This window comes from Lepidochelys kempii, chromosome 8 (assembly GCF_965140265.1).
Source record: "Lepidochelys kempii isolate rLepKem1 chromosome 8, rLepKem1.hap2, whole genome shotgun sequence".
Classification (NCBI taxonomy): Eukaryota; Metazoa; Chordata; order Testudines; family Cheloniidae; genus Lepidochelys; species Lepidochelys kempii.
In genome coordinates, this window is record NC_133263.1 from 38982148 (window position 1) to 39007851 (window position 25704).

Below are 25704 nucleotides of genomic sequence, written 5' to 3' on the forward strand. Positions count from 1 at the left end.
TCTTCAGGTTCTCTGCTTGGATAACTGTAGCTAGCTCTCTTCTTTACAGCTTCCACAGATCCTATGTGCCCAGACTCCAGAACACCCAGAACACACTGTTCCTGGCACACTCTCAGAAAAAGCAGTTCAGCTACAATTCTCAAACAATTATCTTGTAGCCCAGTTGTTTCTGAATCTGCTTCAGATTGCCTCCATTTTTTAAAACTGCCCAAGATAACCTCATTGTCTCAGTCTCTCCTCCTGCTTCTAGTATTAGATTCCTCTTCTCCACCCTCTGGCCACTCTTGGTACTCTGCAGTGCCTGCCATCTGGATTCATTCTCCTTGTACCTCGCCACTTCATCAACTCTCCAGATCGTCTCAAATCGCCACCTGCGAGCATGCCTACAATCCTGTCCTGTCTCTACTAGCCATTTTCATTTAACAGTGCAGTTGTGCTTCACCACTTCTGCAAGAAAGTAGAGCCACCATTGTGCAGTCAGGAGAAGTCCCACAGCTTAACCCATGCCATTCTGGTGAAGTGCTGCAAAAAGCATTTGGGGAACCAAAGACAGAATGAAAGACACTGTGTACAAACAACATTTGTTATCGATTAGTCAGAAAAACAATTTAGGAGAAGCTGAAAAGGCCTTGGCACGCAAAGGAATAGCATCTACAGTGACACTAGTTAGCAGTGCTGAGAAATTTTTGGCTTCAGGGTATTAGTTGATCATTAGCTGGGGTCAGGAAGGAACAACATTGCACAATGACGTGCCTTATGGGAGTTTTTACACTTGCCTCTGGCCACTGTTGGAGGCAGGATACTTAGCCACAAGGATTGCTTGTCATACAGAACAGACCAATTCCCATCACTCTCTGCACCAGGGGACTGTCTCAAGCAATGCTTACCCTGGCGAGGTCCTCTCTTCCTCCGGAACGCTGCTCCTGACTGCAGGGCCTCCATCAGGCTGTCCATCACCCCTGTCTCATCACCCTCTGCAAGGAAAACAGTAAGTCAAATGGGGACATGCAGTGTGCTCGATTCATTTCTGCCACCTCCAGTCCTCCCTCACCATGTGTTGGATTATATTAAAGAAGTTCTGTATTAAAATCACAAATGAGTTTGATTCCCCATAGTTTAAATTCCAGGGTATTACTAATTAAGAGGTCTCTTGGTTTTTGGTACTGTTTCACTCCCTCTATGTGTGAAACTTACAAGCTGCTAATTGTGTTAGTACATTCTAAGGCAGAGTCTGTTCTCAAAGCAATTCTCTGTAACAACAACTACTCACACGGAGAGAGACTCAAAGCAATACCCTGTAACAACAGAAACAGCACCCAGAGACTCCGTGCCCTTTTGTTGTATTCATCTCGCTTTGTTAACAATTGTGATTAAAATAGAGATAGAGGATGTATGTGGATGGATGCTTGGTGTGGATAATAACTGAATGATTATGGAGGTGCCAGCCTAAGAATCCAGTGTCCATCGACTGAAGAAGGCATCAAGTGGAAATAACCAGAGGACCCCCGGAGAGCAGACTGGAATCCACCCAACAGCCTCAAGAATGGGAGAACCAAAGAACAAGATAACATCTGGCAGCACGGAGCAGTCAGGAATGTGCCATCTGCTGATTGATTCAGCAACAGCATGATGAAGCAATTCCCACAGACTGGCATAGGAAGAAATTCCTATAAAAATGGACTCTAGAAAGTGAGAACTTTGGGGTCTGATTCTGCAAACCAACTTCCAGGAGCATCAAATGAGCATCTGACAAGGTCCTGCTCCCTCCTCATGTCCAGGCCACCTGGCCAGTGGCTTGGCATGAGCAACTCTGAGGCTGGTAACTATGATAACAACCTTGCAGAACCTGTGTGTGTGTGTATGAATGAATGTGTGAATAAATATGAAATTGAATGGAATGTTATAGCTATGACTAACTGCTTACTATGATTCTTTCTGTATTCACAATAAATGTGGCATTTTGCCTTTTCCCCTTTAATAAGATCTTGCTGGTTTTTATTTTATTGGTATAACACATGTGCTCCTGATCACAGAGAACGACACACATGCGGGAACAGTGGGAGTGTGGGGACAACAATCTCTCCCTTTCCCCTCCCCTGCCAGGAGAGCAAACAAAGAACTTCTCATATCTTTCCCCGCCCCCCTACAGGTGTGGGGAGCAGTGAAAGAACCATTCCTTCTCTGGGGGAGAGGGGGGGAGGAGAAAATAACTGATTTTTCCCCTCCCTCCACATGCACAGGGGAGAGGAAGCTGGAAGAACACCCCTGTGCCTCAATACACACAGAGGAGGAAGAGTACCACACCCCAGCACAGACAAGGAACGTGCTGGCCTCTCTGGAATTTTGCACAGAAGCTGGGGAGATTGATTAGGGCACAGAACTGAATGGGAATATACTCCTCCCCGCACAGAGAAGCTGACTGCCAAAGCTGCAGGGGAATGGCTTGCAGGGAAAGCCTCTGAAGCCACACTCAGCAGCAAAATAACCCAGCAGCTGGGGCCTTTGAGAGAATGGAAAACTTCAGAGAACGTGCCAGAAAGGCTGTCAAAGAATCAGCTCCCCCTCCTCCCCTGTCTCAGGCATTCTCCTTGTGCCTGCCTGGCTCTCTTGTTTTCTGGTCCTCTCTTTTTAGAGTCTCTGATTATTAGTGCCATCCACGCCCCTCTAAATCCCTTCTCACTCTCTGTACAGTGCTCTGACCCCTCGGGAGATTAATCTGGCCTCAGCTGCTCTCAATCCCTAGCAACAAGCGTGTCACTGCGTTCACAGAGCATGTTCCAGCAGAGCCATATGTGGCACCTGTGTAACAGAGGCCAGGCAGCACCATTGCCCCCTCCTGCCCAACAGGTAGCCCTGGCCCAGGATCCAAACAGCAGACGAGCAGCTCAGTCTTCCCTTCTCCAGCTAAGCACAAAGCTCCTGCAAAGGACCCTATTCCAACTGGAGGAAGCCCTGGGAGAGCCCCACATTCTGCTCCCATGAAGAAGCAGTGTTCAGAGAGTGCAGAAAACAGTCCCAGGACTACTATGCAGAGTGCAGACACACCCCTAATCTCCTCCATTGAGATTACACTCCACGGGCAGCGTAGCAGTAGCTGTAGTTTTTAAAGGGTTCTAGAAATGGAGTCCTGCGTGAAGTCAAATGCTCCTCCCTGAATCAGCTGGCTGTTCCCCATGCACCCAGCAACTGGGGATTTAGCTGGCACCAGTATTCCCTTTCACTCCAGGACTGAGACCCTGTAGGTATGCATTTAAGAAGGAAAGCCCAGCAGATGCCCTCACATTCCCTGCCTCACACTATGTATAACAAGAGGGGAAAGTGAGCTTGGGAAAGTCCCTTGCATTCTCCCTCTGCCCTCTCTTGAAGTCAGTGTGGCACTGAAGGAGTTAACCATGAATGCATGAGCACTCTGAAAATCTGTTTCCATGACAACAGCTCTGGATGAAACCTAAATCTATAAAATCACATTGGAACATCTGTCAGTGCTTCTGTGTGCTCCAGACATACTGCCCACAGCGCCACCTGCTGGTAGAAACAACCCACTGTGCCTGACCTACATTCTCAGCACCAAAGTAGCTGGTAACAGTACGTTTCCAGAAAAATGGCCAACTCCAAACTAAGCTGCAAATGAAAGGAGAGGCACTGCTATACTGGGGTGCGACCCCTGGGGCTTGTGTGGCTACCAGACCTCTAACACTAGTGTGAGGTGTCCAAGCAGCAGGAGGGTTGGGAGCATAGTGATACAAGAACACTCAGCACTAGTCACTGGGGCTGTCACTAGCATGAGCATGGCACTTATCACTGTGACTCAGCCCCAGGGATGGCTGAGGCTCTTTCTCAACGGATCACTTCATTAGGGCTAGCTGCTGAGCACACTGCTCTCACACAAGAAGCCATCCCCTGACATGAATCTTGCTAAATTTTGCTGCCTTGAACAGCATTTTCTGGGGAGGAGATAGTGATGGCAGTAGGAAGTCATTGCCAATTGCATCTGGATTCTTCTGGTTTCCCAGTTCCTTATCAGCCTGCCTCTAGGCTTGGGTATCACACAGAGACTTCATTGCTTTCAATGCCCACATGAAGGGGAGACTGCATGGCAGGCCAGTAAGTATGCTGACTACACCCAGCACTACTATTCGCTGAGCCTAGATGAGCTGAGATAGGGTCCTGGATAACAGCTGCCTGGTTTAAGTTCACCCCAGACTAGACAACAAGAAAACTGGAAGGTAGGGAAAGCATCCTGAGGAACTGACCGTCCCTCCTCTAGCTCAGTGTTTCACAGTCTTCCTTCCATTGCTGCTCCTAGGCTTCCAGTTGTCCATGGAAACCTAAGTGCCCTTTACCATATTCAGCTGGCCCACAAATTGCACCCTTTCCTCACTGATACAGCCCTGCCACATCCAGGCTTTTGTTACCTCCAGGATGAACGTGTGTAACAGGTGGAAGCTTCAGCTGGCATAAAACAGTGCTCTCTGGCCCCAGGGCCAATTCCATGGGGTAGACTGCAGGGTACTCTTAGCAATGGGCCAACGGCTTTGGAATTTGCTCCCTCTTAAAAGCTAACACCAACCAGGGTTTAGTAGACATGGGGATTCTATACAACTCATTTGTTTAAGTTGACATCCTCTGATCCAGAAGCTGGGAAGGGATCTATTCCTGCAGAGGGTGAAGGCAGTAGTGAGATGTGCAATATACAATTAAATACGTGTCAGGAGGCCAGAGTACTGGAAAAGGCACGGCACTATCAGTTGAGGGGAGGTGGAAAGAACTCCTGGAACAGGCATTGTACTAACTGGTGAGGAGGGGTTTACAGAGATGCACACAGACAGCACTAACAATTTGGGGGCGGAGTGGGGAGAGAAGCTCCTGGGACATACACAGCACTAACTGTCTGGGAACTCCAGACCCCTCAGGGGGTGCACTAATCACTGGGGCCCTCTGTGCCTTGAAATGATGGCAAATGCCACAGATGTGATCAATGGCTCCATGTCTAGTTGGCAGCCGGTATCAAGTGGAGTGCCCCAAGGGTCGGTCCTGGGGCCGGTTTTGTTCAATATCTTCATAAATGATCTGGAGGATGGTGTGGATTGCACTCTCAGCAAATTTGCGGATGATACTAAACTGGGAGGAGTGGTAGATACGCTGGAGGGGAGGGATAGGATACAGAAGGACCTAGACAAATTGGAGGATTGGGCCAAAAGAAATCTGATGAGGTTCAATAAGGATAAGTGCAGGGTCCTGCACTTAGGACGGAAGAACCCAATGCACAGCTACAGACTAGGGACCGAATGGCTAGGCAGCAGTTCTGCGGAAAAGGACCTAGGGGTGTCAGTGGACGAGAAGCTGGATATGAGTCAGTAGTGTGCCCTTGTTGCCAAGAAGGCCAATGGCATTTTGGGATGTATAAGTAGGGGCATAGCGAGCAGATCGAGGGACGTGATCGTTCCCCTCTATTCAACATTGGTGAGGCCTCATCTGGAGTACTGTGTCCAGTTTTGGGCCCCACGCTTCAAGAAGGATGTGGATAAATTGGAGAGAGTCCAGCGAAGGGCAACAAAAATGATTAGGGGTCTGGAACACATGACTTATGAGGAGAGGCTGAGGGAGCTGGGATTGTTTAGCCTGCAGAAGAGAAGAATGAGGGGGGATTTGATAGCTGCTTTCAACTACCTGAAAGGGGGTTCCAAAGAGGATGGCTCTAGACTGTTCTCAATGGTAGCAGATGACAGAATGAGGAGTAATGGTCTCAAGTTGCAGTGGGGGAGGTTTAGATTGGATATTAGGAAAAACTTTTTCACTAAGAGGGTGGTGAAACACTGGAATGCGTTACCTAGGGAGGTGGTAGAATCTCCTTCCTTAGAGGTTTTTAAGGTCAGGCTTGACAAAGCCCTGGCTGGGATGATTTAACTGGGAATTGGTCCTGCTTCGAGCAGGGGGTTGGACTAGATGACCTTCTGGGGTCCCTTCCAACCCTGATATTCTATGATTCTATGATGTTTATGGAATCTTTTACAGCAAAATATTGACAGCATAACCTTCTATTAACATGCTCCTCTCTTCCTGAAATCAGAGGCTCTTGTGTTATGACTATAGCCCTTCTTGTGAGTTTTGCTGAGCCACTTGGACCTTGAGAGAAAGAGTTGCACAGGGATCTCTTCCATCCAGTCACCAGGAGGGAAGAAAGCAGCAATTTGAGTCCTCAAAAATGTCTTATTCACTTCCCACCACCTCCTCCACTGCTGGGGAGAAGGGGAAGAAGGGGTGGGGTGACACCAGCAGCAGCCCTAGAAACCTCTGGCAACTACAAGAGCCAGGAGAATCCAAAGGGGACATGATTGAAGACAGATGTGAAAGGAACATGCTCTTGTTGAGCAGGGATTGCTTAGTACAGGCCTCTGGCCAGGCCTCCCCCTTCTGCAAACTGAAACGTGCCGGGGAGGAGATGGAACTCATTAACTTGTACATTTGCTTATTTTAACAATTTTCTCCTCCTGCAGCTCTCAGATGAGTTCAAACTTTATACTAGAGTTCAAGCATTCAGCTGCTGCAATGCTACATTCCTGGGCCTCCCCTGGGACAGTGCACAGACAGCGGCCCAACTCCAGAGCAAAGGCATCAGACAAGAGCTAAGGGACTAACCAACAGAAACACTCCATAAACCTAGAGGGAAACACTGGCACACAGCTTCTCTGGGGAGCCCAGGGGACTTCATGAGAAAACAGCCAGGAAAGAAACCTAGCAGCAACCCAGAAAAACAAAGAGCAGCCTGCTGCCCATCACTGTCCTGCCTTGAATGCAGGGGCTCAAACATCCCAGCTTCTTTGGAGGGTGAGAGGGAGAGAAAGGAGGAGGAGAGAGCATGACAGTGTTACAGATGAAACAGTTGGCAAAAAGTAAACAAAAGACTGAGCTGGGAAGATGCTGAGGTGGGGTGGGGATCCCTCTCTGATGAGAGCTGCGGCACAATTAACCCTAGAAGACACTGAACATGCGCTTAGAGGGCTGGAAAATTTGTCTGGGGAAAGCTACCCTGAGATCTCATGGTCCACGAATTCATGTCTTCAGTAGAGCAGCAGTGAGAGTTCACAGTGATCAACACAAGCTCTGTGACAGGATTTGTTTGCTTGAAGAGCCCAAGAAGCTGGGAAGGAATGCAAGTGAGCCTGTCGGGCATTTTACTGCACGCAAATTCCCACAGGCAGAAGGAGGGGATAAGTTTCAGGAAATCATGTGAGAGGCAGGAAATCAATGGAAAAGAGCTGTAACTGAGTCCATATGCTGTAACAAAGGAATGTGTCTAGTAGAATAGAGCAGACTATGCCTGTTAATGAGGAAGCCCCTGCTGTGGGGCAGCTCCTAGAGAGGGCAGTTATTTGTTGGGCTAGAGCACTTAACAGAAAACCTGCATGAGCCTCTTGGTTCACAGACTGGCCACCCTGGTATAGAGTAAAGGTTTGTAGATGGGGTGACAAATGGGTTAAGAATGAGGAGGTCACTGTAAACAGCATATGGCCACTGCATAGAGTGTCACTCAACTGCATCTCAGGGGCTGGTCTTTCCAGGGCTGTGTCTGGCCTAGCAACATATGCCAACAACCATGTAATTAGACATCTCATTAATATCCTCATGTAAGAGATCATCTAGCAGAGGGTCAAGGAGATAGCTGGTGAAATACCTACTGTATTACACAGTGGGATAAGAAACTGGATGAAGCACCAATGAAACGGACTTGAGGATTCAATTTTAGCATATTAATACAAAGGTGGGGACTCTTTTTTCACCAGTAACAAAGGAAGCTGACAGGTTCGGGTGCAGCAGATGGCTATGGTTCTGGGACAGCAGATCCGGACAGAGGTAACTGCAGCGGGCTGTATGAAGAATCAGCAGTATGCTGAACCAGTGTTGGTGAGGCCTCACTGAGGCAATGAGAATAACCCACACTCTGTCTTGTTTCACCTTTAGAAGGACTCTGTGGATAAGTGGTACAGGTGGAAAGGTGTACATTAACACTCCCGACCATGGGATCAGGAAGGTGTCTGACAGGGAACCCTCGTCCTCGCTGTATAGGGAGCAGAACACTTGGCACTCCCTGTTCTGCCTGGATGCAAACAGGTCCAACTGGGGAGTCCCCGACTGTCGGAAGATCAGGTCAATCACCTCTGGATGGAAGGACCACTTGTGGCAAGAGAAGAAGGTCCTGCTAAGGCGATCTGCCAGGACATTCCTGGTTCCAGGTAAGTGAGCGGCCACCAGGTGAATGGCATTCTGCACACAAAGGTCTCAGAGGCTGAGTGCCTCTTGACACAGGACCAAGGACCTGGCGCCGCCCTGCCTGTTGATGTAGTACATAGCGGCTGTATTGCCCATGAGGACCTGCACCACCTTGCCTGTTAGGTGGGGCAAAAAAACCTGGCAGGTCAGGCGCACCGCCTTGAGCTCCCTGATGTTGATATGAAGAGCTAAGTCATGCTGCATCCAGCGACCTTGGGTGCAGAGCTCACCCAGGTAGGTTCCCCAACCTAGATCTGACACCTCCGAGACATGGGTGGGAGACGGTGACAGGGGCACAAAGGAAACTCCCTACAGCACTGCCTTGGGATGGATCCACCAGTTCAAGGACAAGAGGATGCGGTCCGGCACTGTGACCACTCGGTCTAGGGGTTGCCTGCTGGGAACGTAGACCGTTGTCAGTCACGTTTGCAGGGGTCACAGATGAAGCCGGGCGCGCTTGACCACATACATGCACGCTGTCATGTGGCCCACCAGCCACAGGCAAGTGTGGGCCGTGGTGATCGGATGTCTCCTCACATGGGCAATGAGATCCACATTGGCCTGAAAGCGTGCTTCCAGAAGGAAGGTACTGGCTCGTGTGGAATCGAGAACCGCTCCAATAAACTCTATGCACTGGACTGGCCTCAACATGCACTTTTCTGTGTTTATTAACAGGCTCAAATCATTGTAGGTGGAGTGTACCAGATCAAGGCTTCTTCACACCTGTCCCGGAGACCTGCCCTTGATGAGCCAGTGTTGGCGAGGCCTCACTGGCGCAATGAGAATGACCCACGCTCTGTCTTGCTTCACCTTTGGCAGGACTCTGTGGATAAGCGGTACAGGTGGAAAGGTGTACATTAACACTCCTGACCATGGGATCAGGAAGGTGTCTGACAGGGAACCCTCATCCCCGCTGTATAGGGAGCAGAACACGTGGCACTTCCTGTTCTGCCTGGACGCAAACAGGTCCAACTGGGGGTCTGGGAAGATCTGGACCCCCTGATGTTTGAGACAAGCCACTACTGGCCATGCATTTTGTGAACACCGTAGGGGCTAAGGACAGGCCAAAGGATAGCGCTGTGAACTGAAAGTGGTGCCCCACCACTATAAAATGCAGGAACCATCTGTGTCCTGGGAATATGGAGACATGGATGTAAGCATCCTTTAAGTCAAGAGCGGCGTACCAGTCCCCCGATTCAGGGAGGGGATAATGGAGGCCAGAGAGACCATGTGGGACTTCTTGAGAGACTTGTTGAGGCCATGTGGGTCCATGATGGGTCTGAAGCCCCCTTGGCCTTGGGGATTAGGAAGTAACGGGAGTAGAATCCTCTTCCTTTCATGTCCCGAGAAACCACCTCCACAGCCCCCAACTGCAGGAGCTTTTCAACCTCCTGAACCAGGAGTTGCTCATGAAAGGGGTCCCTGAAGAGGGATGGGGAAGCAGGGGGATGGGAAGCAGGGGTATCCATAAACTGCAGGGTGTAGTCCCGAGCTACTATGTCCAGGACCCAGCGGTCCGAGGTAATCTGCAATCAGGCCGAGTGGTAGGGAGAAAGGCGACTGAGGAAAGAACGGGCAAGATCCAGCCGGCAGACTGGGGCGTCGCTCTCGAGTGCACCCTCAAAATGATCGCTTTTGGCCCCCCAGGTGCTTAGCGGGTCCGGGTTGGGCCAGCGATAGAGAGGAGGAAGGACCACGGCGGCTAAACCCAGTGTCCCTTCTCCTTGTAAATCCCTGCTGAGCTTGCCAAGGCCTCAGTGGTGGCAGAGACCAGAATGGCTTTCTGGCCAACTGTGGGGTGTGCATGCCCAACGAGCGAAGGGTAGCCTTAGCGTCCTTCAACCTGTGAAGCCTGGCGTCCGTTTGATCGGAGAAGAGCCCAACTCCGTTAAAGGGGAGGTCCTAAATCGAGGCCTGCATCTCCTGGGAGAGGTCCACCGTATGGAGCCAGGAGCTGCGTCGCACAACCACCGCCGATGCGACCACCCTTGCTGCTGAGTCCGCCGCGTCCCATGCCATTTGCAGGGAGCATCTGGCTGCTGTAGTCCCTTCCTCCACCAGGGTATCGTCGCCCGGAATTGTAGGCTAGCAGTTGAATACATTTTTCCGCCAAATAAATCAAGTTTTTTGGCTTCTTTATTCTTGGGAGTAGAGGCGGTGGGGACCTGCTTGTCCTCTTCATTGGCCGCAGACACAACCAGCGAGTCCAGGGGTGGGTGACTATAAAGGTACTCAAAATCCTTTGCTGGCACAAAATATTTTTTCTTGGACTATTTTGAGGTGGGTGGGATGGGGTCTGCCACAGTGATCCGGCAAGGCCTCCATCGTGTAAGGGCAAGGTGACCAGGGCGGGCATGGAGGCCGAGAGGACATTGAACAGGGTGTCCTCCTGCTCAGTCATCTCCTGCACTTCCAGCCCCAAGTTCTCAGCCACCCGCCTGAGAAGACCTTGGTGCTCTTTAAAGTCATCCGGGGGGCTGGCCCTGGAAGGTTCCGCGACTGCTCGTCCAGGGAAGAGGAGGCAGCCCTGGCCACCGGTGGTGTTGCTGGGGGCTTGGCCGCTGCTGGAGAGGGAGGTTTGGGGGTGGGCACTGAGTCCTCTACCCCAACCTCAGAGAGCTTCTGGTACCAGGCCTGGTGCCGTCGATCTCCGCTCTGACATGGCCACTGATGCGTGCTGAGAAGGGGGCATTGTCATCACCAGAACGTCCCATGCTCCCCAATATGGTCACTGTGGTGCTGGGGATGGCAGGGCAGTTTCTGGTGTCCAATCCCGTTGCAAAGACTGTGGTGATGGGCTGAACTGGACCTCCGTGCCAGGGGAACCACTCTCTGGCGACCAGGGAGGAGCTGTCAACGCCTGGGTTTGCTTGCTAGTCATAGCTACCTGTGAGCGCTGACCAGGCGTAAGCAACCGGTAGCTATACTAGGGGGAGCAGTCCTGGAGCTGGGGAGATCACCATTGGGGAGAACCGCGTTGCGGAGACCGGTAACACAAGTGGGAGCAGTCCCATGGCGCTGGTGACTGTGACTGACATATAGACGCGGATCAGTGATAGGGCGAACAATGTCGGTCATAACATGGGAAACATCAACCCTATACTGGGGAATAACGTCCGGGGGAGGGTTTGGGTGACCGACGGCGCGGTTGCAACCTGCCACGGGATTGCTTATCTGGCGATCTGCAGTGCTCCCCCGCCCCCGGAGGGGTCTTAACAGCTGGCTTGCTCTCTCGGGGAGCCTTAGTCTGGACCTGCGACACTGGAGACATCACAAGAGCAGGTGGAGACCTGTGCTCTCTCTGCTCCTGGGTCTGGGATGACGACAGTGCAGGTAGGGTGGTGGGTCCCATACAACTCACCAGAGTCCGTGATGGACCTTTAATGGGACTAAGAGCCCCAGACACGGAGGCATGCTCACACTGCTCTGGAGAAGGCTGGCGGATAGGCCCAGTGCCTCTACTGGATGACCCGTGGGCCTTCTTGCTCGGTGTTGGTGTTGCTCGCTTCTTCGCCTTCTTCTTTGGCACCGGCGACAGTGAACGGTGCTGAGAGGACCCGGGTGCCGGCGGCGCACTGTGCAGAGAGGCCGAAGTACTCGGTATGGCCTGCACACAGGGCTTGAAAGCCGGACGGAGAGTGGACTCCGTCAGGAGGGCTCTGAGGTGAATGTCCCTCTCCTTCTGGGTGTGAGACGGAAAGTTTTTACCGATTCAGCAACACTCCTTTATGTGATTCCCCCAAGCATCTAAGGCAGCTGTTGTGGGGGTCACTCACAGACACAGGCCTACCACAGACCAAACAGGATTTAAACCCTGGAAGTCCCAGCTGGGACCCTAGCTAACAGCTAACTATGCTACTTAACTACTTAACACTAACTACAATTAAACAAAGGACCGAAGTCCAATGGAAAAACACCGCTAGCTCTTGATAAGCAAGAGAGAGGCGCTCCAACTGACCACCATGGATGGTAAGAAGGAACTGAGAGGGCGTAGGCTGGCAGTGCCTAATATACCGTGGCATGGGCGCGGCATACTAGAGGGCGCTACAGTTGGCCCTACGGGTACTGCTAAGGCAAAAATCTCCAACAGCCGCACACGTGGGCATGAGCACACCTAGAATGCAATGGACACAAGCAAGCATTCAAAGAAGAAATTAAATGACACTCCCAGGAAGTGGCTCTCAAAGCTGTGGCCCACAGAGCCCTTCCTGCTGCTTTGCAGCTCGAAGCTGCAGATTGAGGTGGGGGTGGCGCCATGGCCTTGGAAGTTATTGCTGTTTTACAAAGTGATCAGCAGAATCATTCCACGTGTCGTTCTGCGTCCAGTCTGAGGTAGTTTATTAAATGGGCATGTAACAGTTCTGAAGAAGGCCCAGCAAATAGCTACCAATAGATCAGCGGTCTGGAGGTCCACAGCTAGGAGGACAGACTGGCGATCTTAGTTTTCAATTTAGAGAATAGGTGCCATGGGGAAGGGGGAGAATCTTACTGCTGCTGGGTAAAGTACAGTGGACGCCAATCTGGAAATGAAAGGGAGGAGATGAGAGAGAGCAGAGCTCTTCTTCCTTTATCTACCAGCTGTCCCAAGAGACCGAGGGGAGAGACAGCACAGGATAGGAATACAGGAATTCCCTCCCCTTTTGTTCAGTGCCTCTCCCTGTGCCATGTAATTTGCCACATTTGACATAGGTGGTAAGCTCCTCAGCTCACTCTTTTTGGTCTGTGAAGAACTCTGCAATGCTATGGGGATGTATAAATCAGCATAAACCCAAACCAAAGTCTAATGCTCTGTGCTGCTGCTGGAAGCCAAGGCGTTCACACAGAAACATTCACTATGCTTAGTCAGAGGACCTCTCCATGTGCTGAGCTGTCTCCATCACTGAGACCCCAACCAGGGGCCCAAAGCCATTTCCCTTTTCTCTTGCACCTTACAACCCACAATATAGCTACAGCTTCACATTCAGACCAGAACCTCTACTGCCCCTCACTTATCACCATACTGCCTCTAGTACCTGCATTCATGTCTATCAGCTGCTCTCTCTTCTGCTGCTTCTCCAGTCTTTCCTTCTCAGCTTTCTCCTTCGCCAGTTTTGCTCGGCGCATCTTCTCCTCTGTCTCACGCCGCTTCTGATTCTCCTTGGCAGATTGCTGCAAATGAGAAAAACAGCTATTTGGGCAACTGATGATGCAAAGGTCTGAGAGGGGCGTAACTGTACAGACAGAGTTACTTTCCCAGTAGGAAAGGATGAGAAAAGATCACACCAGGGCTAGGTGCACAGGATGGAATGGTCTGAGCTAAGTGGTAGGATGAGGAAAGGGTCCCTTGGCTCACCAGAAACATGTTCCTGAAGTTGTGCAGATCCATGAAGAACTCCTCAATGGATATTTTCTTGGGATCAAACAGGAAGTACTGGCCCATCTCCTTAAAAAGATTCTCCATATTTGAGTGCATCATTCGCAGCTTTTCATACTGCTCCTGAGCATCCTTCACAAAGATGTGAAATCTGAGAGTCAAGGATTAAAATCAGCTGCTCTGTGGAAACACAGGGGTGAGGGATAGTGTGTGCATGTACCAGAATTATCTGGTTAACCAATTGGCTCTTCTCTAGCTTGCAAGATTCCTCTGACAGCATAGAGAACTTCCCCTCCAACTGCAGTGATCCCCAGCATACTCATCTGGGTGCACCCCAGTATTCTCTGCTCAAGAGGTCAAGGGTTCAGTGTCTTATGTTAAAGGGGGAGGAGGAAGGGCTAGGTGTGAATATGCATGGCATGTACTGGACTTCCCACAGCACGCTCCTGCCAGGGATTCCCTTACAAAGGGAGACCTTACAGTGCACCAGTGCTGCTCCTTCTATATGGCCCCTACTACCTGTGATGTTCCCCTCTGGTGTTATCTGGACCGGTGATCTGCTAGGTCACTCCAATCCTTGACTCTGGGAGCCAGGCTTACCCTGCTCTGATGTGAGAACCCTCACTCCTGAGCTGTTCACACACAGCCTCTGGTATGTAAGACGCTCCTTCAATTCTGCAACCGAATGACACTAGCCAATATCTCCGGTCCCAGACACAACCCTAGGAACCTCTGTCTTGCAGCGTCCAGTTACGCCCATTGGACGCTGCAAGCTTATATGAGTTCGTTAATTTAACAAAGAAATTGATATGCACCAGGCTTGTTATCCCAAGGGGAGATTCTGACATGCTTCAAACCAAACAACTGCTTCAGGTAGAATAAACAAACAGATTTATTAACTATGAAAGATAGATTTTAAGTGATTATAAGTCAAAGCATAACAAGTCAGATTTAGTCAAATGAAACAAAAGCAAAATGCATTCTAAGCTGATCTTAACACTTTTAATGCCCTTACAAACGTAGATGCTTCTCTAGCTGACTGGTTGCTCTTCAGCCAGGCTCTCCCCTTTGATCAGCGCTTCAGTCGCTTGGTGTGGTGTCTGTGGAAGAGAGAGGAAGAGCATGGCACGCTGCAAACGTCTCTCCCTTTTATCATGTTCTTTCTTTCCTCTTGGCTTTGTCCTCGCCCCCCTTCAGAGTCAGGTAAGCATTACTTCATTGCAGTCCCAAACTGACAAAAGGAAGGGGGGTGACTCACTCAAGAGTCCAACAGATCCTTTTGTTGCTGCCTAGGCCAGTGTCCTTTGTTCCTGTTTGCTCCATACATGCCCTGATAATGTGTGAACTGCCTCTCTGCTCTTGGAGAGTTTTTGCCTGGGCTTGCTTTAAGCCATGAGGATATATTTTCAGCCTCATAACTATATACATGAAATTATAACCTATAACATTACTGTAACAACTACTATAACATCACTATAACAACAATGCTCAGTGCAATATGAGCCTTCCGAAGACACCTGACATGACAAACTTTGCATTGGATATCATAAAATCATTTTACAAGGATCAACATGGGGGTGCTGGGTGTTCCCCCGAGGTACAGAGTGTCACACCACCACAGTACAGTGGGAGTCAACACAACCGCATCCCAAATCCATGCAACTCACCAGAATCCCCTCAGCCAGAGCAGACTACCTGTCAGCCTGACCATCACTCTGCAATGTGCCTGCATCTGAGCGCTTTTGTCCCCAAAACACATGCAAATACAGCGTATCTACATCCCAGTTTTGTCCCCCAACAGTAGCACAGGAATACTCTCACTCATGGTAGATGCCAAGTACCAACTCTCATCTCACAGAACATGGAATTCCCTTGCCTGTGGTAGCAACTCCCCAAGACAATGTAGCATACCAAATATTGCCCTCAGTAGAGGTACACCCTGAGTTCCAGCCGTCACCATATGGTGCACAGAGAATCCTGCTGTCTGTGGCACATAGCTGCAGACCAACTTCCAGCAAACTCGCAAAGTACCAAGCATTTTTGGCACCCAGACGAGTAACAGACACACGAGCCCACAAGGCACTGGGGATCCCCTTGCACACAGCATCCAAGGACCTGGAAGTAAGTGGAGATTCCTCTGCTGATGGCATAGTGCATCTAAACAATGAACCAGGGATCCCTTCAGTCATGCATGAACATGCCTTTTCCCAACACCATGTCAGAGATGTCTTCTTCCACAGGACATACCCATGTGCTAGCTCCCCACAACCTTGCAGTGCACTGGAGATCTCTTCTGCCCTAACATGTGCCCCTGTACAGGCCCCTCTTTCTTAGGGGTAAAGGATATGGTCATTTTTTCCACAAATTTGTCCTTCTCATCTGTGGCAGTGGGGAATTTCTCAACATCATGCTGCAGGTCTGAAATCTGTTTCCTCATCTGATCCAAATTCTTCTGTAAATTCTCAGCAGAGACTGAAAGAGATAGACAAAGATGGAGTATGATATTCCCAACATACACATCAAAATCAAGGCCTTGTCCACAGTGGGATTTTAAATACAACTGTAACTGCACCCATGCAGAGAAAAGGCACTATTTATAGAACCCTGCAAATCTGCGGATATCTGCTTTATATCCATGGATATCCACATCCACGGGGCCATGTTTGTGAATTGGATGTAGATACAAATTTTGCATCAGGGCTCTAACCATTTACACTGGTGTAGCTTAACCCAGTTCAATGCAAGGCTAGTTCCACCAGTACAATGGCGTTGTGCCAGTGCAGACAAGACCAAAGCTCCCTGGGGTCCTTGGCAGCAGTTCATACCATAGACAGGGCCCTATATACTCATGGATGGTATCAGCTCAGGTGAAGGGCAAAGCGGACTTGTTTTCTACACCCAGCAGACGGACGATGTCTCTAGCATTCCACTCATTCCTCTTCCCCTGTCCAAATGGGCACAAGCAAGGGATGATGGGCCAGATTCCTGGCCCCACTATGCTGCCTTTGTGCCATTCTTGTAAGGGGCCATACACAGGCTGCCTGTGACTTCCCCCCAGCCTAGAGGTTCTACACCATCTTCCTTTGCAACCCCCGGCCTAGGAGATCCTCTATGGTTCAGTGATTTCTGGCTGCCAGAACAGTTTCTTTGGGTCACAGATCGCTTGGTGGCACTTGTAGCAGCCCTCAGGCTAAACGAGGATTGGTGATCTACAAAGATAGCGTAAAACCACCTTTGCCCCCTTCAGCACGAAGCACAGTGCACTTGAGAAACAGGGTGTTTGTTTATATTAGAATTTCTATTGTGTTTGTGGTCAGAAGACAGCTTGAGGGCTAAAAAGGAATATGTGATCAGTACTAATGGAAGAGAAACATGAGGCTGGTTAGTGAATACAGAATTGAAAGGGGAGCCAGGACCCCGGGCACTCTGCTGACAGCTTCCATTCCTGCTCTCTGAAGGAAGGATACATCTGCACTCTGCATCCTGCTGCTCTCCTCTTTCCTTCCTCCTTGGACACAGACTAAACACAGCCAGCCTTCCACACAGGACAAACAATAGATATAACAAATGGAAGGACGGACACCTGGGAGTACAGGGAGCGTCCCTCACAACCCTACACAGCACAGCGCAGCCCTACTACTCAGTCCAGAGAGGCCTTCCTTTTATCATACTCACAAAACCACATACCACTGGGAACTAGCTTCAACAGCAACCTTTTGGCCTAATGTCCATTTACACAGAAACAAAAATGGTCTTTGTTCCACATGCTCAAGATCCACTCTCCCACTCCTACCCACACAGAGAGACAAAGCTCCACTCTCCCAAAACAATATCAGCACCCCACATGTAACCCTGCACCACCTTTCACCTATTCTGACACCACCTTCTGTAACACTCTCCACCCACACTACAACAACAAATACCTCGACTGGCTTTCTCCACGTGGATGAGCTCATCAGGGAACTTCATTACATCAGGGTACTGCTGCTCACACAGCTCAGTCAGGAAGTGCAGCAATGTTAACTTCTGATCAGTGGATTTTGTGTCTCGGAGCTGGTAATGAGAAAACTGGCTGTGAGAATGGGACAGCACACAGATTACTCGAAACTAGCCAAGAGTGGTTTGCTGCCCCAAGCACAGATGCCTGAAGGTTTCCCTGTGTGAAAAACACAGAGGAAGCAATGCCCTGACCTGCCCATGGAAAAAACACTCACCTTGCAGAGGAAGCTAATGTTGAAGCCAAAGGCACCAGCATTCCTAGAGCCTGCATTCATGAAGTTGCCCACCAGTAGGATTATCTCCAGCAGGTTGGAAAAGCTCTTACTTTTGCGTACTTCCTCACAGGCTGCTGTTACTGAGACAATCTCAGGCTTGATATTCTCCACCTGCTCATTAAATTGCAGCTTGAAGAGGATGGCATTGAGGCGGGGCCGCAGGCAGGAAACCGAGCTAATCTGAGAAGGGAAGGGGACAGGAACAGTGTCACACACAGGGGGAACGGAAAACAAGGTGTTCTGAGAAGGGAAGGGGACAGGAAAGGAAGCCTACTTACCAGTGATGGTAGCTCTTTGCAGATCCACTCTCTAGGAGGTGTGTGCTATACCTTGCGAGTCCCAGAATCATTTAAGAGCAACTAACCATAGAAGATACACACACTGACACTCAGTCAAACATAAGGTACATTAGATTTTTTAAATTTAGACTGTAATGCCCACATGCCTAACCATACTCAGTTCCACTCCATGTATGCAAAATCTAATTCTAGACCACAAAGATGAGGGGAAAATGGGCAAGGAAGCATAGCTCTGCAGAGTAAATACACATGGAGAACTTCAATTACTGGTAGGTAAACTGCCCTTCCCTTGCATACAATCGTCATTGCAGATTCCCACTCTAAGGCCACAATTCCAGAAAGCATGGAAATAGGCTCTGAAGTCCTGTTGGGTTCAAGCACATGAAGGCTGTGCTTTAGTGCTTTCCTGAATAGGGATGCTTTCCCAAATCAGAGTCTAACATCTGATTTGGGATGTAATAGCAATGAACCTGCGGCAGGGTTACTCAGAAGCATATATTTAAACAGAGACAGAAGCACTGGCCTCCCAAGGTGAACATCAAATCCAGATCCAATCTCAAGAGACTACACCCGAACGTAGCCATGACACAGGATCTTCATGGTAGTCTTAGTCTCAAAGAAGCAGGTCATTGAAGCAGCCATAGCTCCTTGACACTTGAACCCCTATCTAAGATAACATAGCTGAATGTACACTGTTACTGATAGAAGATTGCTTGTTGCTTGGTCTTCTTCCTTTCTTATGACAACCAGGCAATTTATTAAACTGTTTAGTTCTAGCTCAATAGTAGCTTCAAGGCCAGCTTGTGGGCTTAGAAAGAAGTTCAGAAAGGAAATGGCCTGGGATGAAATTTACATTATCTTGGTCAGGAATTGACTCAAGCAGATCATCCATGAGTCTAGGGAGGGTCAAGTTCAAATCCCAAACACTAGGTGATTTACAGATTGGTGGGTATACAGGCAAAAGACCCTTTGGAAATAGTTTCACCAAAGGATGAGCAATGACAATTACCATCCATGTGGAACAACTCATTCTAGGGACTAAATGTACCTTAACTATAGAAAAAGATAACCCAGATTTCATCAAGAACAATAAACGCTCCAAAATGACAAGAACAGGCCATACCTGAGATGCCACATCCTTACTATAAGAACACACAGAAATGCTTCTATTTGAATAAATGACTCAAAGCGTCTAAGATTGGCTAAGGTTCCAACATCCGTGCCACTAGGTGAAGCGACTGGCTCAGAATTTCCTTCTGGAAACTCTGGTTAAGAGCACAGGTAGTTCTTTCATAAGCACAAGAATGCCCAGACACCACAGCTAATGGGTCCCAACCAAGATTATTAGGATTCTGTAATCCAATTCTTGTCTTGCTTTCTACAATAGAAAACAGGGGTGGGGAAGGACTAGAACCACGTGTCTAAGAAATTAGATATCCTACCCCTTGGGTTTGGCTGTGGTCCAGTCAGTGAACTAGACTGGAAGGAAGGAAATAAATTATTATTGGTCTGGGCTTTCCATTGGCATTTCATGACCAGGTTTCACCCTGGGAATAAGATGTGGCTGAAGAAACTGACTGATGCTGGTAACTGGTAGACACTGTGATGATCCCCTGAGTCTACTTACTGAACTACTGGAATGAAGGTAGTGCCAAGACTGAACACTAGACTGCAGTTGCTGACGCTGGTGGGATATTGAAGAGTGGGACCTTCAGAGGCAGCACAGTGGGACCAGATGCTGCAAGGAAAACCCCTAAATTCCAAGACAACAATAATAATTCTACTGTCATGAAATATCCATATCCTTTGTTCTCATCCTCCCAGCCCCCACAAAAACCACCCAGCTATGACTAAATTGAAAATTCTTACTGATGTAAAATGTAAATGACTATTTTCCAGGATGAGTTTTGTTACTGTTCTCTGGGCACCCTGACTCTACTCTTTGGGCGTTGGCTCCTGTGATGCTGGCCAAGGCAACCCAGCTCAGAACCTCCTCTTCCCCCTATGTGCCAGGAAAGGGAAGGTTTTGGTAGCTGGCTTCAGCAGCTTTTCTCCCCAGCTTCTCAGGTCTCAGCTGCTGCACTGTTCTCCAGCCTACAATTGTGTCTCCTCCACTCCCTGGACCCTTGTTTCTTGCTTTCCTACCTGCTGCTGGTTGGCTCCATAAAGGAGCATGTACTGTGATCCAATTAACTTCCCTTTGTGGGGAAAGCTGCAGAGCAAGAGGAAGCTGCAGGCTGGTCCAAGCAGGGCAGGGTGACAGTCGGAAAACAAAATGTCAGGTGTAATAGATGAGAGACTTGGGAAGTGTAAGTGTTCAGTGACTATACTGAAACATGCCAGACAGGCTTGGACTTTTGCAACATTAAGTGTTAAGTGGGTTTCCTGGGGAATCCCTGAGGGTGCTTAAAGCAAATTCAACAATAGTACTTATACAAAAACCCAGGCTTTTGAAGCTTTGTCCTTAGGAGAGCACATTGACTGGAGATACAGGAGATCAGAGATCAAAGGCCCAAATGCTAGAAAGAAACAGCTGGACTGTCCCAAGCTTGTTCTAGTTCTTGATCTGAAGCCTGACATGAACTTGCAACCAGGAGAACTAACCCTTTTTACTAAAAAGCAAAGGAGTACTTGTGGCACCTTAGAGACTAACCAATTTATTTGAGCATAAGCTTTCGTGAGCTACAGCTCACTTCATCGGATGCATACTGTGGAAAATACAGAAGATGTTTTTATACACACAGACCATGAAAAAATGGGTGTTTATCACTACAAAAGGTTTTCTCTCCCCCCACCCCAGTCTCCTGCTGGTAATAGCTTATCTAAAGTGATCACTCTCCTTACAATGTGTATGATAATCAAGGTGGGCCATTTCCAGCACAAATCCAGGGTTTAACAAGAACGTCTGAGGAACAGTGGGGGGTGGGGTGGGGGTGGGGGGGAAAGGAATAAACAAGGGGAAATAGGTTACTTTTTATAATGAATCAACCATTCCCAGTCTCTATTCAAGCCTAAGTTAATTGTATCCAATTTGCAAATTAATTACAATTCAGCAGTCTCTCGTTGGAGTCTGTTTTCGAAGTTTTTTTTGTTGAAGGATAGTCACTTTGAGATCAGAAATCGAGTGACCAGAGAGATTGAAGTGTTCTCCGACTGGTTTATGAATGTTATAATTCTTGACATCTGATTTGTGACCATTTATTCTTTTATGTAGAGACTGTCCAGTTTGACCAATGTACATGGCAGAGGGGCATTGCTGGCACATGATGGCATATATCACAGTGGTAGATGTGCAGGTGAACGAGCCTCTGATAGTGTGGCTGATGTTATTAGGCCCTGTGATGGTGTCCCCTGAATAGATATGTGGGTACAGTTGGCAAGCTTTGTTGCAAGGATAGGTTCCTGGGTTCCTGTTGTGTGATATGTGGTTGCTGGGAGTATTCGCTTCAGGTTGGGGGGTTGTCTGTAGGCAAGGACTGGCCTGTCTCCCAAGATTTGTGAGAGTGTTGGGTCGTCCTTCAGCATAGGTTGTAGATCCTTGATAATGCGTTGGAGGGGTTTTAGTTGGGGGCTGAAGGTGACGGCTAGTGGCGTTCTGTTATTTTCTTTGTTAGGACTGTCCTGTAGTAGGTGAATTCTGGGTGACTTTCCACAGTATGTATCTGATGAAGTGAGCTGTAGCTCACGAAAGCTTATGCTCAAATAAATTGGTTAGTCTCTAAGGTGCCACAAGTACTCCTTTTCTTTTTGCGAATACAGACTAACACGGCTGTTACTCTGGAACCCTTTTTACTGTTTTTTATGTTCTCTGTAATGCTAGGATTTGCCCGATGGGACAGTGCCCTAAGAATAAATGTATTTTGTTTTGTGAAAGCTGGCTTGTAACTGGAATTTAAAAAAAAAACAACACACAGATACCACTAACCATAGTTGAAGTGCGAAGCTGGGGAAAGGGAAATTATCACCAGAAAAACACTGCCGAGTAGCAGCATCATGAAGTGATCCCACCTGGAGTGCCCTCTTCGACAAGCCACACCACACCAGGTGCAGCTGCCTAAGTTTCCCCTTCACTGCTTCTGAGTACAAACAACCCTTGCAAGGTTAATTTATTACAAAAGAAAGGCCATTGCACATAAACCATAATGCAAGCTCCACAGCCATAGTTCAGATAGTACATCAAGTAGAGCCCAGCATCTCTCTCTATACTGAGGCTCTCTAGTGCAGCTCCAGCATCTCTCACGTTGCCGGGGGAGGGATAGCTCAGTGGTTTGAGCATTGGCCTGCTAAACCCAGGATTGTGAATTCAATCCCTGAGAAGGCCATTTAGGGATCTGGGGCAAAAACTGGGGATTGGTCCTGCTTTGAGATGACCTCCTGAGGTCCCTTCCAACCCTGATATTCTATGATTCCTTGCCCCTAGCTTTCTGGCCCTCTGGCTTCAGCTAGCCAGCATACAGCCTCCAGCCCTCTCTTGGGCTCAGGAAGCTCAGCAGGCTAATCCCTCCGTTGGCTTTCTGACTAGTTCTCCCTCCTCCTCCTCCAGTCTCCTCACTCACAGATAGCTCTCATTTTCCCTTTTCTTAGTGCTCTCAAGCAGCTCTGAGTCTCCCTCCTACCTCCAGGTCCCAGGTGCCCTCGTTTAAGCCTAACTGGGAAGCAGCTGACAATTCCCAGGTGCTCTGGCCCCACTCCCTCTTGAAGGCCAGTGACACAGGAACTATCATTTGTAACCCACTGCGAGGGCAGAGAGGCGTCTGAGGATCAATGTGTGCAACCCTCCAAAGCTGTTTCAGGACTCAAGATAAAATGCACAACTCCCAGACAGTGGACATACCAAGGCAATGCCACGAACACACTAAGTGGGAGGTAGGGGGGGGATCAGATCTGGGAAGGGAAGGGGACAACAGCATCACACACACTGCAGGCCTGGTGGGGAGACTCCACATGCTGTGCACATGAGCAGCTGCACAATGGTATCCTATCAAACCTGTCTCTGACTCCAAGGGCAGGGCACTCACCACAACACCAAACTGCTCAGACTCAGCCAGTTCATTGTACTCGTCTCTCAGCTCTGACAGCATTTTCAGCTGTTCTGGCTCTGGCATCTGCTTAATCAGGTTCTGAGGGAGAAACACGTGAGTCAGTGAAGCACAGTCATATGAATCAGGCCCCCTGGCAAGAGCAAGAGAAGGTGGGTGACTCCTACATGATGTGGAATGAAGGCAGCTCTGGAAGCCATGGAGCCTCCTACCCAAGAAAGGAGGCAATGCTCTTAGGAAAGACTGATATCCCATCAGCTCATTTCTCCAAACAGACCTCAGACCAGCAAATACAAGGAGTCTCCACTGCAGGGAAAGATATTTGCCTCCCTGATCCTCACTCACCTGCACCATGGACTCGGTCAGCACAGCCTCATTCACCTCCATGATTACATTCTTGATCTCCTCGTAAGGCATACGGAAGGAGCCCAGGAAAATCGCTGCCAGAGTAACAAAAAGAAGCACAAATAAATCTGTGGGGACAGTGTTCAGCCAAGAAATACATAGAGACAAAGTCACTTTATGCCTCAGTCGGCTCTCTCTATTGAGCCCCATCAGGAAGCTTATGCACACCCCTGGACTCATGGGCAATTCCCTAATTCCAACATACTCACAGAGATTCTGTGCACTCTTTGAATCCAACACTTTCAGCTCTTTGACCTTTTTCTTTTGTGTACTCTTCTCCTGTCCGCCTTCCTGGTCTTGCTTTGCTGCGTGCACAGGAAATTAAGGTCAGTAGAGACAAAAGGAGCTTTCACCCACATCTTGGAAGCACAGTGCTTCTCCACACACCTGCCAAATAAAGCTGCCTGCTGCTCAGAGCTCAGTCCAGTCCATGTTCCACAAACCACTACACAGGCCACAGACATTTACAGAGGAGACGGAGAGAGGAGGGCGGCTACTCTCACTAGCCTTACCTTCCTGCTCAGGGACAGAGAAGCAGCCTTGACTCTCCCAGACAGAAGAGAAATATCCTAGCAATATGACATTTGCTGCAATATGTACTGGGCAAGCAGACAGACCTCAGAGATGGGTGAAAAAGCCCATATTGACAGGGCCCTAACAGATTCACGGTCCATTTTGGTCAATTTCATGGTCATAGGATTTTTAAAAATTGTAAATTTCATGATTTCAGGTATTTAAATCTGAAATTTCATGGTGTTGTAATTGTAGGGGACTTGACCCAAAAAGGAGTTGGGGGGTGGGGGGGTATTGCAACGTTATTGTGTGTGGGGAGGGTTGCGGTACTGCTACCCTTACTTCTGCACTGCTGCTGGTGGCCATAGGTGCTGACTTTTGGTTTTGCCGGTGGGTGCCCTCCCAAGGCCCCACCCCCGCTCCGTCCCCTCCCAAGGCCCCACTCCCGCTCCGTCCCTTCCCCAGTCTGCCCACCGCTCGCTCCTCTCCGCCCCCTCCTCCGAGCACCTCTGACAGTTTTGGAAGGAGGCTATTCACATTAGAGAAGAAAGGTGGATGAGGTAATATCTTTTATTGGACCAGCTTCTGTTGGTGAGAGAGAGAAGTTTTGGAGCTTTCACAGAACTCTTCTTCAGGAAGAAGAACTCTGTGAAAGCTCCAAAGCTTCTCTCTCTCTCACCAACAAAAGTTGCTCCAATAAAAGATATTACCTCATCCACCTTGTCACTCTAATTTCCTGGGAACAACAGGGCTACAACAACACAGCATACAAAAATGCAGGATTCACATGAACAGCACAGAGTGACCATCACACCAGGGCACTATTTTCAGGATTCATCTTAGCATAATGTCATCATTACACCAAGAAAGTAGCACTACCAGCACAATGAGATAAATATAGCCACGTGTGCATGCCAAAAATTCACTGTGCAAGCACACTCGTATCCACACAGCAGGATAGTAGTGTCAGTTTAGCTCTCAGTTTAGTGGGGCTATACACAGGGACGGAGTCCCAGGGTTCAGCTAAATACAAGGGCACCTGCAAATAGCTGTACTAACAGCAGGATCTACACTGGCCCAATAGGAGGAGATGCACGTCAGGGCACTAATTCCCAATTCCAGTGCAAGGCAATATGGGATCCCGGCACTAGGTCTTTAGTACCAGAATTTATACTCCCAGGAGAGTGGGATGGAATAATAGAAGTTCCAGGGGGAAAAGCCCTCTGTGATTGTCATAAATATAAAGGGAAGGGTAAACCCCTTTGAAATCCCTCCTGGCCAGGGGAAAGCTCCTCTCACCTGTAAAGGGTTAAGAAGCTAAAGGTAACCCCACTGACAGACCTAACCAAAAAGAAACAGCCAAATGCTGTTCAGTGGACCGAAAAGTGTCAGAAGGCCTTTAACAAGCTTAAAGCGACACTCATGTCTGACCCTGTACGAAGGGCCCCAGACTTTGACAAACCGTTCCTAGTAACCACAGATGCGTCCGAGCGTGGTGTGGGAGCAGTTTTAATGCAGAAAGGACCTGATCAAGAATTCCACCCTGTAGT

General features: G+C 48.9%; 1 protein-coding gene across 3 annotated transcripts in view; it reads right to left on the bottom strand.

The window, feature by feature from the left end:
* DIAPH1 (diaphanous related formin 1) overlaps positions 1–25704 on the bottom strand; it is a 163969-nt gene that overhangs the window by 12143 nt on the left and 126122 nt on the right. For all 3 annotated transcript variants that reach the window (XM_073356163.1, XM_073356162.1, XM_073356164.1), the window contains 9 exons: positions 23851–23946; positions 23582–23676; positions 23216–23317; positions 17839–18078; positions 17548–17677; positions 15970–16096; positions 13604–13766; positions 13284–13419; positions 888–974 (listed from right to left, as the gene is read on the bottom strand). In XM_073356163.1, coding sequence (XP_073212264.1) covers positions 888–974; positions 13284–13419; positions 13604–13766; positions 15970–16096; positions 17548–17677; positions 17839–18078; positions 23216–23317; positions 23582–23676; positions 23851–23946 — 1176 coding nt within the window. The remainder of the gene's footprint in view (positions 1–887; positions 975–13283; positions 13420–13603; positions 13767–15969; positions 16097–17547; positions 17678–17838; positions 18079–23215; positions 23318–23581; positions 23677–23850; positions 23947–25704) is intronic.